Source organism: Bufo gargarizans, chromosome 3, assembly GCF_014858855.1.
Source record: "Bufo gargarizans isolate SCDJY-AF-19 chromosome 3, ASM1485885v1, whole genome shotgun sequence".
Taxonomy (NCBI): Eukaryota; Metazoa; Chordata; class Amphibia; order Anura; family Bufonidae; genus Bufo; species Bufo gargarizans.
Window position 1 is genome coordinate 412,583,154 of NC_058082.1, and position 15,241 is coordinate 412,598,394.

At 43.9% G+C, this 15,241-nt stretch overlaps 1 protein-coding gene across 3 annotated transcripts in view; it reads left to right on the forward strand.

Annotated features, from left to right (window-relative positions):
- The window catches only part of LOC122933398 (serine/threonine-protein kinase 38), a 66,602-nt gene that overhangs the window by 21,785 nt on the left and 29,576 nt on the right, over nt 1–15,241 (forward strand). For all 3 annotated transcript variants that reach the window (XM_044288370.1, XM_044288371.1, XM_044288369.1), the window contains exons 4-5: nt 6,546–6,668; nt 6,786–6,869. In XM_044288370.1, the coding sequence (XP_044144305.1) occupies nt 6,546–6,668; nt 6,786–6,869 (207 nt within the window). The remainder of the gene's footprint in view (nt 1–6,545; nt 6,669–6,785; nt 6,870–15,241) is intronic.

A 15,241-nucleotide genomic window follows, 5' to 3' on the forward strand; every position in this document is an offset into this window, starting at 1 on the left:
TGCCGGGATTCCTGCTGACTGCTGGAGCGCACAGCGTCATGGGTTGCTATGACGCCGTGCACTTCATGCAGCCGCTGCTGGACAGTAATACACTAGTAGTGTATTACTGTACAGGAGCGGCTGCTTGAAGCGCACGGCGTCATAGCAAACCATGACGCCATGCGCTCCAGCAGTCAGCAGGAATCCCGGCAGGGTTTTCACGGCCCGCTCTCGGCCGCAAACACGGCCGTGTGCATTCGGCCTTAGATAGCTGTTGGCCAAATGTCCCTTCAGCCGCCAGCTCTCTCTCTTTCATCCCCTCCATGCATGTCCAACTTGGCCGTGTCCTGAATGGAGAGAAGTAAAATGGCTGCTGCCAGACACCTTTGGCAGCTGCTTGCCCCCCCCTCCCCTCTAGAACCGATTCTCATCACCCCCGCTATTGTGTGATTAGATGTGCCACCGCTCATCTCGCCACCTCGGAACATATGCAACCTACAGAAAATTTCAGCAAATTTCTGCAACTCTCCCATTCATCTGAATCGAGTTTGCAGAAATCTGCACACATGCTGCAGAAACAACCTTTCGGGCACAGAAATGTTTCTGCCACATATGAGTACTGTGCCAAGGAGAGAGCGGTGATGACATGTATGTAATTTACTGTCACACAGAGAAGTACATGAGGGTACAGAGAGAGCTTGTGGCGATTGTAGCGCGTGCAGACAGACAGCTATCTCTTTCTACACCGCGTATATTAGTTTATAGCTGCCACACCTTTCTAAGAGTATGAGGAAATGAAGGCATCAGATGTTATGCAATGCTGGCACACGCTTCCTCTGTGCCCTCAGAAGTGTGCCACAGACCAACTCCTTTTCATCCCTAGAATATTCTTTCAGACGGAGTGTATTGCATAAATGGCATTTGCTATGTCGCAAAAAAAAAAGTTGTAAATGACATAGCAACAGCAAAAGATTGAAACTTGCCATCCATTCAGAATATTTGTGTATTTTGGTACTGGAGATGAGGTGGTGATTATTTCAAGAGATGACTGGTTGTGTCAGAGGTCATCCTTTGCCTGTTGATGACGTGCTGTGCTCTTTTATGGGGGTAATCCCACCTCACCATTCATGGCTGAGTTTGGAATACCCATTTTATGCAGAGGCCAGGTTGGCTGGAGTTACAGAGACAGCTGAGTGAATGGGAGCTACAGAAACCGAGTAGCACAACCTGCTCAGCTGCCCCCGTTCCTCAGAGGGAAGGCTAACAATCACTGATGGGACTGCCTTCTTTTAGAGGGAAGGCTAATAATCACTGATAGGAGCGGCTCCTCATAGAGGGAAGGCTAATAATCACTGATAGGAGCGGCTCCTCATAGAGGGAAGGCTAATAATCACTGATAGGACCGGCTCCTCATAGAGGGAAGGCTATCAATCGCTGATAGGACCGGCTCCTCATAGAAGGAAGGCATTCAATCACTGATAGGACTGCCTTCTTTTAGAGGGAAGGCTAATAATCACTGATAGGAGCGGCTCCTCATAGAGGGAAGGCTAATAATCACTGATAGGAGCGGCTCCTCATAGAGGGAAGGCTATCAATCACTGATAGGACCGGCTCCTCATAGAAGGAAGGCATTCAATCACTGATAGGACTGCCTTCTTTTAGAGGGAAGGCTAATAATCACTGATAGGAGCGGCTCCTCATAGAGGGAAGGCTAATAATCACTGATAGGAGCGGCTCCTCATAGAGGGAAGGCTATCAATCACTGATAGGACCGGCTCCTCATAGAAGGAAGGCATTCAATCACTGATAGGACTGCCTTCTTTTAGAGGGAAGGCTAATAATCACTGATAGGAGCGGCTCCTCATAGAGGGAAGGCTAATAATCACTGATAGGAGCGGCTCCTCATAGAGGGAAGGCTATCAATCACTGATAGGACCGGCTCCTCATAGAAGGAAGGCATTCAATCACTGATAGGACTGCCTTCTTTTAGAGGGAAGGCTAATAATCACTGATAGGAGCGGCTCCTCATAGAGGGAAGGCTAATAATCACTGATAGGAGCGGCTTCTCATAGAGGGAAGGCTATCAATCACTGATAGGACCGCCTCCTCAGAGGGAAGGCTAACAATCACTGATATGACTGCCTCCTCCTAGAAGGAAGGCATTCAATCACTGATAGGACTGCCTCCTTTTAGAGGGAAGGCTAATAATCATTGATAGGACTGGCTCCTCATAGAGGGAAGGCTATCAAACAGAGCGACGGGCTATGAATAAGTCATAAGAAGATAAATGCAGGCTGCATAAGACAAACTCTTGACAATCTTTAACACAATTACAAACATGAATTTTATCACATTCAATTGGATATAGAAAATACATTTAAGGTATACATAGCCTATAATAGTGATGGCGAACCTATGGCACGGGTGCCAGAGGTGGCACTCGGAGCCCTCTCTGTGGGCACCCACACCCTGGAAAACATCTATGGTGTACCAATATGCCTTAGACTTCTCCTGTCAGTCATCAGCACAGGGCACACTATGATTGGCACAGGAAGCACCTTGAATGTAGGCCGGCTATTATAGATAAATTATAAAGTACATGGAAGATATACTATATTGGACTGTAGTATTCAAGGTAAATTGCCGTGTTGGCACTTTGCGATAAATAAGTGGGTTTATGTTGTAGTTTGGGCACTCGGTCTGTAAAAGGTTCCCCATCACTGGCCTATAACCTGTTCTAGGTTCATATGAAAGGTTCTAATGTCACTGAAGCAAATGTTTGGCTTTGTCCCTGTAATTTGCTGAAATTTTTTTTATGGTTTGGTAAACCACAGCCCCATAAAATACAAATACCTTCTGTGTGCACTAATTTTTCAGTCCTAAATAAAAATGACTATTTTGATCCACAATGCATACCAGGGGCGGACTGGGAACTTAAAGTGGCCCTGGAAAAAATATGAAAAGTGGCCCGTTTTGTAGTTGGGTTCAAATTGATGGAAAGCAGGGCCAGCAATACCATTATTATCTATGGTCAATCCACCTCTGATGCATACAAGAATAGGACATGCCCTGTAATTTGCTGAAATGCCGCATGAATCCACAAAAAACAGATGTGTGCAAAGTCCCATAGAAATGAATGGGTCAGTGTGCCATCCACCAAAAATGCGGATAGCACGTGGATCAATTATGGTTATGTGCATGAAGCCTTATTGAGCCAATTTAGTATCATTTTGTATTTTTCATTAAAAAAAAAAAAAATAAATTCAGTTGCAGGTTTTTTACAACCCAGACTCTCTCTCCAGTGCTAGTTATCAGACATTCTGTTAACAATTAGCATGCCTAGAAAATCGTCCTAGGAATTCTAATTATTGGAAAATAAATGAGTACAGTCTTCTCGGCAGCAATTACCACGAAAAATGAAAGTGTACTATTCCAAGAGGGTATTGGCGCGGAGTTTTTGTTTATCCATAATTCAGTACCATTAAAAGTTGCTGTATATTTACTGCCGATAACTCGACAATATCTCGTCCTTTGAGATCAGTAATGCCTTTCCCAATATACTGACCTCGCACAGGTTTAGGATCAGATCGCTTCATTAGTACAAACTGTGCGACTCCTGCACACTGTGCACTGTACCTAATTATGTATCTGCTTAGGTAGATCAGACCATCTAACGTTGGTAAGCATGGGACTAATTTTACCCTGATGAGTTCTCAATAAATAAAAAAAATAAAAAATCTGAACTGCATACATGAAGACAATAACATGACATTTCTGGATCCAAACAAGCAAATTTATTAAAAATTTTTTTTTGTGATATATCTGCACCAAAATGTACAGATCCAGCGTTATCCCCTCTAGGCCATGTCTGATGCTTCTAAGCCATGGTCAGGACATACCTGGTTTGCTGTTCAATAATCAGCATGTCTGAGAAATTTTTCCTTTGACTATTCAATTGAATTTAGAATTTACATTGGCCGCCTTTTCAGCCAAAACTAGTGAGAGGTAACACTTTCCCTCCTGGCTTTGGCCCCTTTAGAAACAAACTGCACCAAACCCCTCTATGAAAATCTGGCTTTAAAGGGGGTTTACAGGTTGTAACAATGAGTTTTAGATTTCGTATACCGTATTTTTCGCCCTATAGGACGCACCGGCCCATAAGACGCACCTAGGTTTTTGGGAGGAAAATAAGAAAAAAAATATTTTTTACCAAAAGGTGTGCTGTGTGTTTGGTGGGTTTGGAACTAATGGTGGTCCGTGGATGGCACTATTACTGGGGATCTGTGGATGACTGACACTGTTATGGGGGAGGGGATCTGTGAATGACTGACACTGTTATGGGGGGGGGGGGGATCTGTGGATGACGGACACTGTTATGGGGGGGGGGGAGATCTGTCGTTGATGGTCACTGTTATGGGGGGGATCTGTGGCTTGCACTGTTACGGGGGGGGGGGATCTGTGGCTGGCACTGTTGTATATGTGCCATCCACAGACCCCCAGCCCATAACAGTGGCCGGCGCGTCTCACTGACGTCACAACATGGCCAGCGCGTCTCACTGACATCACTTGCCTGCGCCGCCTGCTTCATTCATAAAGTAGGCGGCGCAGGCACGTGACAAGAGTTACGCTGCCGCCCGCCCGGCCTGCATGAATTCAACAGCAGCGATTAGGATGTAAGGTAGTAATAGGAGTGAGGGGGCATGTTTGATAATTATTAATTGAATATGACATCGTATATTAGTATACCAGAGCGGCGGGGCGGTGCTATACTACACTGACTGCACCGCCCCGCCGCTATTGCCAGCCCCCAGACCCTCCTCCCAGTCCCTCCCCGAGTCCCCGCTCGCTCCTACATCGCTGCCAGCGATGTAAAACTGCAAGCATTCGCCCCATAAGACGCAGGGGCATTTCTCCCCCATTTTGGGGGAAGAAAAAGTGCGTCTTATGGGGCGAAAAATACGGTAATGTGAAAATAAAAAATGTGTAATCTACTCCTCTTAGGCTACTTTCACATACAGTACAGACCAAAAGTTTGGACACACCTTCTCATTCAAGTTGTAGATTCACAGTGAAGGCATCAAAACTATGAATTAACACATGTGGAATTATATACATAACAAAAAGGTGTGAAACAACTGAAAATATGTCATATTCTAGGTTCTTCAAAGTAGCCATCTTTTGCTTCGATTAGTGCTTTGCACACTCTTGGCATTCTCTTGATGAGCTTCAAGAGGTAGTCACCTGAAATGGTTTTCACTTCACAGGTGTGCCCTGTCAGGTTTAATAAGTGGGATTTCTTGCCTTATAAATGGGGTTGGGACCATCAGTTGCGTTGTGGAGAAGTCAGGTGGATACACAGCTGATAGTCCTACTGAATAGACTGTATTATGGCAAGAAAACAGCAGCTAAGTAAAGAAAAACGAGTGGCCATCATTTCTTTAAGAAATGAAGGTCAGTCAGTCCGAAAAATTGGGAAAACTTTGAAAGTGTCCCCAAGTGCAGTCACAAAAACCATCAAGCGCTACAAAGAAACTGGCTCACATGCGGACTGCCCCAGGAAAGGAAGACCAAGAGTCACCTCTGCTGCGGAGGATAAGTTCATCCGAGTCACCAGCCTCAGGAATCGCAGGTTAACAGCAGCTCAGATTAGAGACCAGGTCAATGCCACACAGAGTTCTAGCAGCAGACACATCTCTAGAACAACTGTTAAGAGGAGACTGTGTGAATCAGGCCTTCATGGCAGAATATCTGCTAGGAAACCACTGCTAAGGACAGACAACAAGCAGAAGAGACTTGTTTGGGCTAAAGAACACAAGGAATGGACATTAGACCAGTGGAAATCTGTGCTTTGGTTTCATAGTCATGAAAATAAAGAAAACTCTTTGAATGAGAAGGTGTGTCCAAACTTTTGGTCTGTACTGTATGTGTTTAAACTGTCCGACAGGCTGTTCTGTCAGAGTTCATCGTATCCGCATAGCTGGATAGGGCCATAACACTGCCAGACCCCATTGACTAGAAGGGGACCTGGCAGGCCTGTTTCTGGCACTAGTGCAAGCACCTTTTATTTTTTTTTATATTTTTTTTTATATTTTTTTTTGTCCAATCCCGACACTCATGCTGGAAACCGGCCAGATCACCATGTCCAGTTCTAATCAATGGGGTCTGGCAGCCCTATCTGGCAATGTTGAAATACGGTGGGACGCAGCGGAGATCCAGCCTGCTTCCGGCATTACTGCAGGAATCACCTGGACAGAAAACTGTGCTTTTACTAGTTTTTGTCCAGTCAAATACCGTCAGGTCCCGCAAACAGGCCAAATCGCCTCCAGGTCTCATTCTACTCAATGGGGTCTGGTCGTGCTCCGGCCCTATCTGGCTATGTTGGATAAAGTGAACTCCGGCAGGCTGTTTCTCTGCCGGATAGTTTATATGCATATGTGAAAGTAGCCTTATTTAGCTATTCCATTCCTGTACCACTTTTTGACATCAGTCCCTTGGTTCCAAAACAAGGAACAGTTTTGTAGACTACTTTTCACTAGCTAACATATTTTTATTGCATACAAAACTAGAAAAAGATGCGAAGGTCGGCACATGCTCGAAAAGAAACAGAGTTTCTACGACTGAAGAGAACACGCTTGGGATTAGAGGATTTTGAATCCTTGAAAGTAATAGGAAGAGGAGCTTTTGGGGAGGTAAGAAGACAAAATGTATTGCTTTCAGTTATTAGTATAACACATATAGAAATATGAACTGATGGAGAAAATTAGTGTGAATCCTAAAAGAATCTAAGTGACTTTTTTTTCTTGTAGGTCAGACTGGTTCAGAAGAAAGACACTGGTCATGTGTATGCAATGAAGATTTTGAGGAAATCCGATATGCTGGAGAAAGAACAGGTAAGCAGAAGCATCCTGTGTAGCTTATTTTAGTTGGATACTAGAGAGAGGTTGTTGATCCAGGGAGTTATTCTGATTGTCGGGAAGGAATTTTTTTCCCCCCTCAAATGGGAAAAAATTGGCTTGTACCTCAGGTTTTTTTTTTGTTTGTTTTTTTTGCGCCTTCCTCTGGGTCAACTTGCAGGATAACGGGCCGAACTGGATGGACAAATGTCTTTTTTCGGCCTTATATGCTATGTTACTAAATCTGGAGATAAATACACTGCCTGCCCCAAAAAAGGCAAGTCGCCACCAGGATTTAACTAAGCAAATAGTTATAAGCCTCCTATTGGATAATTACTGCATGGACGATTATCTTTCAGCTGGCAATAAGTTATTTAACCCCAACTGGTGCAATGAGTTGCTTCTCATCTCTTAAACAACCATGTCTGTTTGAGAAGGGTCAAATTATTGGCATGCATCAAGCAGAGAAAACATCTAAGGAGATTGCAGAAACTACAAAAATTGGGTTAAGAACTGTCCAATGCATTATTAAAAATTGGAAGGATAGTGGGGACCCATCGTATTCAAGGAAGAAATCTGGCGGGGAAAAAATCCTGAATGATCGTGTAATCAAATCGAAGAAAAACAGCATTTCCACACGCACAATGTGAAGGGAACTCAAGGGAAGAAGAGAGGCAGATGAAGCGATGCACCCATCATGCCTAGTTCCTACTGTACAAGCCTGTGGGGGCAGTGTTATGATCTGGGGTTGCTGCAGTTGGTCAGGTCTAGGTTCAGCAACAGTATGTGCTCCAAGAATGAGGTCAGCTGACTACCTGAACATAGTGTATGACCAGGTTATTCCATCAATGGATTTTTTCTTCCCTGACGGCACGGGCATATTCCAAGATGACAATGCCAGGATTTATCGGGCTCAAATTGTGAAAGAGTGGTTCAGGGAGCAGGATACATAATTTTCACACATGGATTGGCCACCACAGAGTCTAGACCTTTAACCCCATTTGATAATCTATTTATTTTTTTATTATTTTTTTGGACAGGCAGTGTAGTTATCTATGACTGGGGCTGCAGCTATCGACTATTTTTGTAATTGAATATTTTATCAATAAATCGAGTACTCTAATAACAAAAAACTAATTAAAACAATGTTTTTCTTTATAAAAACTCATCAGCTGACTTCAGCACTTTACAGACATTATCATCACTTGCTGTAGTATGTCTACAGAGTATGGAAGGAAACCAGATTATCTGGAGTAGACCCAGACAAGCATGGGGAGAGCATGCAGATCTTGTCTGAACCTAGGACCCCAGGGCTGCAAGGCACTAGTGCGAACTACTGAGCAACCGTGCTGTTCATAAAAGTCATATCTCTGGAGGTCTAGCATGGGATCTGTAGTGATGTTAAGAAAGAGTTAGTCTTGGGTTGTTTTCAGAGAAAAGATCGCTATTCATACTCCTAATCATGTCCCACACCCCAATCGAATTGTCATTATTTCTTACTGCAAACAATGATTGACTTGCAGGACCCTTCCCTGATAAAATCTTTTTTTAGAACATTGTGGGACCTTTTATTAAGTGATTTGTGGCATAAAAAGTCATAAATTTATGGTCTTGACTTTTCTTTCCCCTTAGTGAAAAAAGTGGGCAGGGGTTATCCGAGAGGGGCATAGCTGCCATTTTTCCATGAGATTTACCAATCCTAAGAACAGAAAGTGTTACAAATTGTAGTGCAAATTGGCCCCTGTCTTTTTAAGAGCCAGATTTATTAAGCGTGTGCCATTGTCCACTGACACTGTAGCTCGGTGAAGCTTATCTGTGACCGTCCAACTGTGGTAATGAAAAACGATTGTCAAATGAATGGGTGACCAAGTGAGGGGAGTACACCTCTGTCCCCCACTATGATGTCCACATAGCCCCCTTGAAGCTGATTAATTCTTCTTTAGTGGATGATTGTGCAACTTGTGCCAATGTTAAAAGTTCTTTATTACCGTGATGATGAAATTGCCTTTCTGTACTCCGTTATGTCTTCTCTAGTATGTCTTTGAAGGCTGCAGTTAATTCTTCCTCAAAGCGATAGAGATGTGTTGGAAGGGAGTGGGTTAAAAGGAAGTAGGGAAATGGGTGTAGCAGTTTAACTATGATGATTTCAGAGTCTGCACCACAACACAAAACCATTTACCGTTTTCTAAAGCACAATGAGATTCAGCACAGAGGGAAGGAGCCCCTTCTCTACATCTCTAAGTTTCTAACCAATACTGGTTATTTTTGGGGTTCTTTTTTTCACCCACAATATTTTCTTGTATTGTATCACACCAGTGTAATGCAAGGCATACATAGCTCCTCACATTTATGCATTGCAATACTGCAGTGCATATACCATGCAGGTTTTTTTCAATGGATACCCCACTAACCCATTCATTTCTCTGGGGTCATGCACACATCTACATTTTTCACAATTGCAAAACTCCTATTTGTGAACTACATTAGCCCTTTCTATTGATGGGCGTGGGTTTGTTTTTTGCGGACCCAAAATCTGATGTGGCCATGGGCATGAGGTCTATTAATGTGTTATACCTTAGTTTTCTGACATATGATATTTCTTCTTTGTCCTTACTAATTTATTCTGCAGATTAGGGTTTGCACCAGGTATCGAATTATCAATACCCAATCGATTCAATACCGGGATTTGCCATTTACCGATACTAGGCTGCACTACTGTGCTGCCTAGTATCAGAGAACATGGAGCACGCTGCTCTCAGTGTGCACTATGTTCCCTCAGCAGCACAGTGGAGAAGGAGTCACACTCTCCCCCTCACCCCTGTGCCGCTGCCACCAATGACAGGAGAGAGGGGCGGAGGAGAGGAGGCGCTGTGTCCACTGCGCCACCAATGAAGAGAAGTAACTCATTAATACAAATACAGGAGGTGGGTGTCAGCTTCAGAAACACAGCCGGCACCTGACCTCTATGACAAGGAGCTGCAATCAGCGGCAGTTAACCCCCTCAGGTGCGGCACCTGAGGAGTTAACTGCTGCTGAGCGCAGCTCCTTGTCATAGAGGTTGGGTGCCGGCTATGTGTTGCCGCCGGCACCCGCCTCCTGTACTTGTATTTAATGGTTTCAAAACATTGGTGGCACAATGCGCCCCCAACCCCCCCAGTATTAAAATCATTGGTGGTGCAGTGGCAGTTGTGATCGGAGCCCCAGCAGTGTAATCCTGGGGCTCCGATCGGTTTCCATGGCAGCGAGGACGCTACTGAAACCTTGACTGCCATGATAATCTCCCTGCTGTTGTGTGTACTATGAACAGGGCAGCAAGGAGAGTGTGAAGTCCCATTCACCCTGATCTGTATTAGGATGAATAGGACAAGGGATTAAAAGTAAAAAAATATATGTATAAGGCTACTTTCACACTAGCGTTCGGCTGTCCGCTCGTGAGCTCCGTTTGAAGGGGCTCACGAGCGGACCCGAACTCTTCCGTCCAGCCCTGATGCAGTCTGAATGGATGCGGATCCGCTCAGACTGCATCAGTCTGGCGGCGTTCAGCCTCCGCTCCGCACGGACAGGCGGACAGCTGAACGCTGCTTGCAGCGTTCGGGTGTCCGCCTGGCCGTGCGGAGGCGTGCGGATCCGTCCAGACTTACAATGTAAGTCAATGGGGACGGATCCGTTTGAAGATGCCACAATATGGCTCAATCTTCAAGCGGATCCGTCCCCCATTGACTTTACATTGAAAGTCTGGACGGATCCGTCCGAGGCTATTTTCACACTTAGCTTTTATATGCCAATATAATGCAGACGGATCCGTTCTGAACGGAGCCTCCGTTTGCATTATTATGATCGGATCCGTTCAGAACGGATCCGATCGAACGCTAGTGTGAAAGTAGCCTAAATCACCCCCTTTCCTACTTTTACATATAATATATAAACAATAAATAAACAAACACATTACATGTCGCCACGTCCGAAAAGTTCAAACTATCAAAATATTAAAAAATATCTCCTATGCGGTGAACGCCGTAACAGAAGAAAAAAAAAAAAAAAAGCGCGATTCACATTATCCCCCCAAAAATCAGGATAGGACTGTTCTATTATGGGCCGAACGTCCCATAAAATGCGTAACTGCTTTTTTGGTGATTTATTCTTTTGCATGGTATCGAGTATTCGATATCAAAATTTTGGTATCGTGACAACCCTACCTGGATCGATAAGATACCAGGATTTGCCATTTACAGATACTAGACTGCACTACTGCGCAGCCTAGTATCAGAGAACATGGCATGCTCTGCTCTCAGTGCGCACTATGTTCTCCTCGGCTGCACAGTGGAGAAGGAGGGAGTCCCTCCCTTCCCACTGTGCCGCTCCCACCAATGAGAAGAGAGAGGGGAGGATAACTAACCACCTATTAATTCAAACATAGGCGGCGTGTGTCGGCGGCAGTATTACATACCCAACACCCCGCCTCTCTGACAAGGCGATGCGATCCGCGGCAATTAACCCCTCAGGTGCCGCACCTGAGAGGTTAATTGACAGGAATTGCAGCGCCTTGTCAGAGAGGCCGGGTATGTGATGCTGCCGCTTGCATCAGACGCCTATATTTGCATTAAAAGGTTAGTTATCGTCATTGGTGGCGCAGTGCGCCCCCTCTAACCCCAATATTATACATTTTATAATCATTGGTGACCCCCCCCCCCCCCCCCCCAGTATTAAAATGACTGGTGGCAGTGACTATGGGGTACCCCCCATCCTCATTGGTGGGGAAGTCGTCGTGGTAGCTTCCGATCGGAGCCCCAGCATTGTAATTGTGGGGCTTCCATCGGTTACCATGGCAGCCAGAACACTACTGAAGCCTTCCATGGCTGCCATGGTAAGCTTCCTGCTGCCGTGTGCACAAAGCACAGGGAGAGTGTGAAGTCCTATTCACCCTAATAGATCTCTAATAGGACAAGAGATTAAAAGATCCTAGGTTCTAGCCCCCAAGAGGGCTAATAGTTATTAAATAAAAAGTAAAAAAAAAAAAAGTTTAAATCACCCCCTTTCCCAATTTTACATATAAAATATATAAACCATAAATAAACATATTACATATCGCCACGTCCAAAAAAGTCCAAACTATAAAAATATTACAAAATATCTCCTATGCGGTGAACGCCATAACAGAAAGAAGAAAAAAAATGTGCAATTTGATTATTTTTTTTTTGTCACTTTGACCCCCCAAAAATAGGATAGGTTTGTTTTATTTTGGGCTGGACGTTCCATAAAATGCGTAATGCTCACGGCTTTTTTTTTTTTTTTTTATTTCCACGTGGTATCTAGTTTCGCAATACTTATGGTATCAAAATCTAATAAAAATTTTGGTATCATGACAACCCTACTGCAGATACAGAGGGAACATACTCTAGGCATGCCATGCTGATGTTCTTGATCAAATTCGATTTCAGGACCCAAGGCAACAGTGCTCATCACTGAGCCACCACACCGCCTTGTTATCAATATTCCTAAATTACTGTATGCTGTGCAGGAACATGCAATGCCTCCTGGAAATCAGGCTTATTTCATGACTGCAACGTTTGCTGATATACTCAGATTTGGAATCTGCTCCATAATCTTTATCTAATCCGATTCCAGATATTGGTGTGGTGGAATCTGCTCCATAATCTTTATCTAATCCGATTCCAGATATTGGTGTGGTGGAATCTGCTCCATAATCTTTATCTGATCCAACACTTGATACTCTGATTTGGTTCAGCACTGGTCCAACCAAGTGCACGGGGTAGGGTAGTCTGATGAATAAGAGACAGCAGAAAGGTGAAAAAGGAGGGCACATGGTAATTTACCTTGAGCATGTTCTGTGAAATGTTGTGGAGAACCACAGGGTTTTAATTTATACCATTTTTAGGCTGTAGTAGTCATGTAGGCTACACAGTGTACAAAATGTCTTACAATCTTTAAAGGGTAACTGTCATATTTTTTTATTTCCTAGTTTATTAGAGCTAGGCATGTATATCTGAGTTAGTCTGTCAATGATTGCCAAAAGGTCTGTAATTACCTTATAATAACAGCTTTCATTAGTATCTCCCGTCCCTTTCCACTGCTCCCTTAAAAGACCATTGCTATGGCTTGTCTGTCTCCGGCTAAGAAGATAGGAAGACGGAGGGGCGGTCCTTCACACTGCATGCCTGCATTAGGCTTCAGAGTGAGGAGGCGTGTCTCTCAGTAATCCAATCTGATTGGCTGGCAGGGAGCTGCTGGCTACAGCAAGAATGTATGGGAAGTGAGGGAAAGCAGTTTTGGCCTCAGAGAACTGGCAGAGGAGCCATCTTGAGAAAGTCCTCATATTGTAAATGTTTAAACAGCCGTAACTAAGGTAAAAACTCAAGGAAAACAGTGGTATGTGGAAAAACTAAAGATTTCTTTATGCATAATGCTGCTGCAGCATTAACGTATGCTAAAATTGATTTGTTTTGATGAAAACATGACAGTTAACCTTTAAGAATGAGACCTGCAAGTCCGCCTTTTCAGTATGGTGCCAGCGGAGGACCCGTTATGGTGAAACAAGACTTCCATCCAAAGTCATGGCACACAACAGAATGTATGAGTTTACGTCATCTTTTACTTAATTTGTGTCAAGTGCATCCAGAAAAAATTCTGGCAATTAGTCAGCAAGTAGAAGAAAGATATCAAGTTGACAACTTTCTAAACACTAGAGATTTTGTTCCCTCTAGATCTTCTTCAACATTATGTCTTGTGGCTTCCTGCCAGTACAAGCTAACATGTAGTCTTACAGGGAGCCACAAGTTATACCCTTGAGGAGGGTACATTTTAGGTATTTGTAAGCATATCTTTCAATCCTCTGAGTACATCTTGAGCCACGTCTCCTGCCAGAAATTACAGCAGGGGACACATCAGAGAGGGCAAGTAGACCTGGTGCCTTTGCATTCATACACTGCTGGGAGGCTCTCCTAGTGATCTTTACAGTACAATTGCCTAGACATCCAGACTGCTCTGTCTGCTACATGTCGCTCCTTCACCTTTATACTTCTGGCTGGAGATGCAACCAAACGCCTTCCTGTCATCAGAATCAACCCTACTTCTTTAGGCATACTGCCTGGTAGGGTTGATCCCAATGATTAAAATTATACATATTCTTGTGAAAACATGTTGCGGTGTTCCTGAGAAAAGAGACTTTTGTTCTTCATGCAAATCCGGAACAGGGTCCGTACAGGAAGCTGAGGTGCACAGAGGGTCTAAGCCCCGCCCCTCAGTGCACTAAAGCCCTCATTTGTATACAGCTGGCACCCGCTGTGTATGGAGTGGTTTCAGCTTGTGAGCTTGCGCCTTAAATACCCTGTGCCTGTATGCCATATATATCTGTCCTAGCACAGAGGAGTTGAAAGCATTGTCTGAGATAATTTTGAAACCGTGGACAAGCTTTGGAATAGTTTAAAGTAAAAAAAAATAGGTTATATTCACCCTTTTCTCCATTGCCATTCTATGTGGTACCGGTCTAGTCCTCCTGCCACTGCTGGATTAGAAAACTGCCTTGAGGAAGTGTTGGTATATGTCTTCAGCAGTGACATGTACCTGCAGGTCACAGTGTCATACTGCTACAACATATAAACAAGCAGCGGCGGGGTACCAGACCAGTACGGTAGTAGAGAATGGCCCTGGAGAAAGTGGTGAGTACGGCTTATTTTCAGATATTGTAGGGCTTGTTTGAGATTTTTAATTACCTCAGACAATCCTTTTAATTAAGTCTGGTAATATTAGTAACCATAGTCCCCATACAGACAATTGAACTTCTCCTAGGATAATTATCTGTTCTGTACCTTTTCTATGTCTGTTTTACCTCTTAGCTATGTGAAATCACTAAACATTCAGATCTGAATACTTTGCTGGACCAAACATTCCCTCTTTATTTCCTTCTATATTTTACTTTTCACATACAGACTTCTCTACTGAGGGACTTCTTGGGTAGTTCCGTTTCTTGCAGTACTCTGTCTCCCTTTTCTGTAAAATGTAATGTAGTGTAGTGTGGGCCAAGGGCAGCAGAATGGATGCGTAGTTTCTCACCAGACAGAGGATACAGATGTATACAGTTCAACTTCTCCAGATCACCACCTCTTTCATAAGACAACTCCTGTGGCTGCCCATGATGAAGTTAGCTGAAAATCTATACTGGCTATAAGGGATGAGCGAATCGACTTCGGATGAAACATCCGAAGTCGATTTGCATAAAACTTTAAATACTGTACGGTGCAAGCGCTCCGTACAGTATTAGACTGTATTGGCTCCTAAGAGCTGAAGTTATTACTTTGCGAAATGGTAACGCCCATCTGGATCCTCTTTGTAAACTGCTAGTAATTCATTCA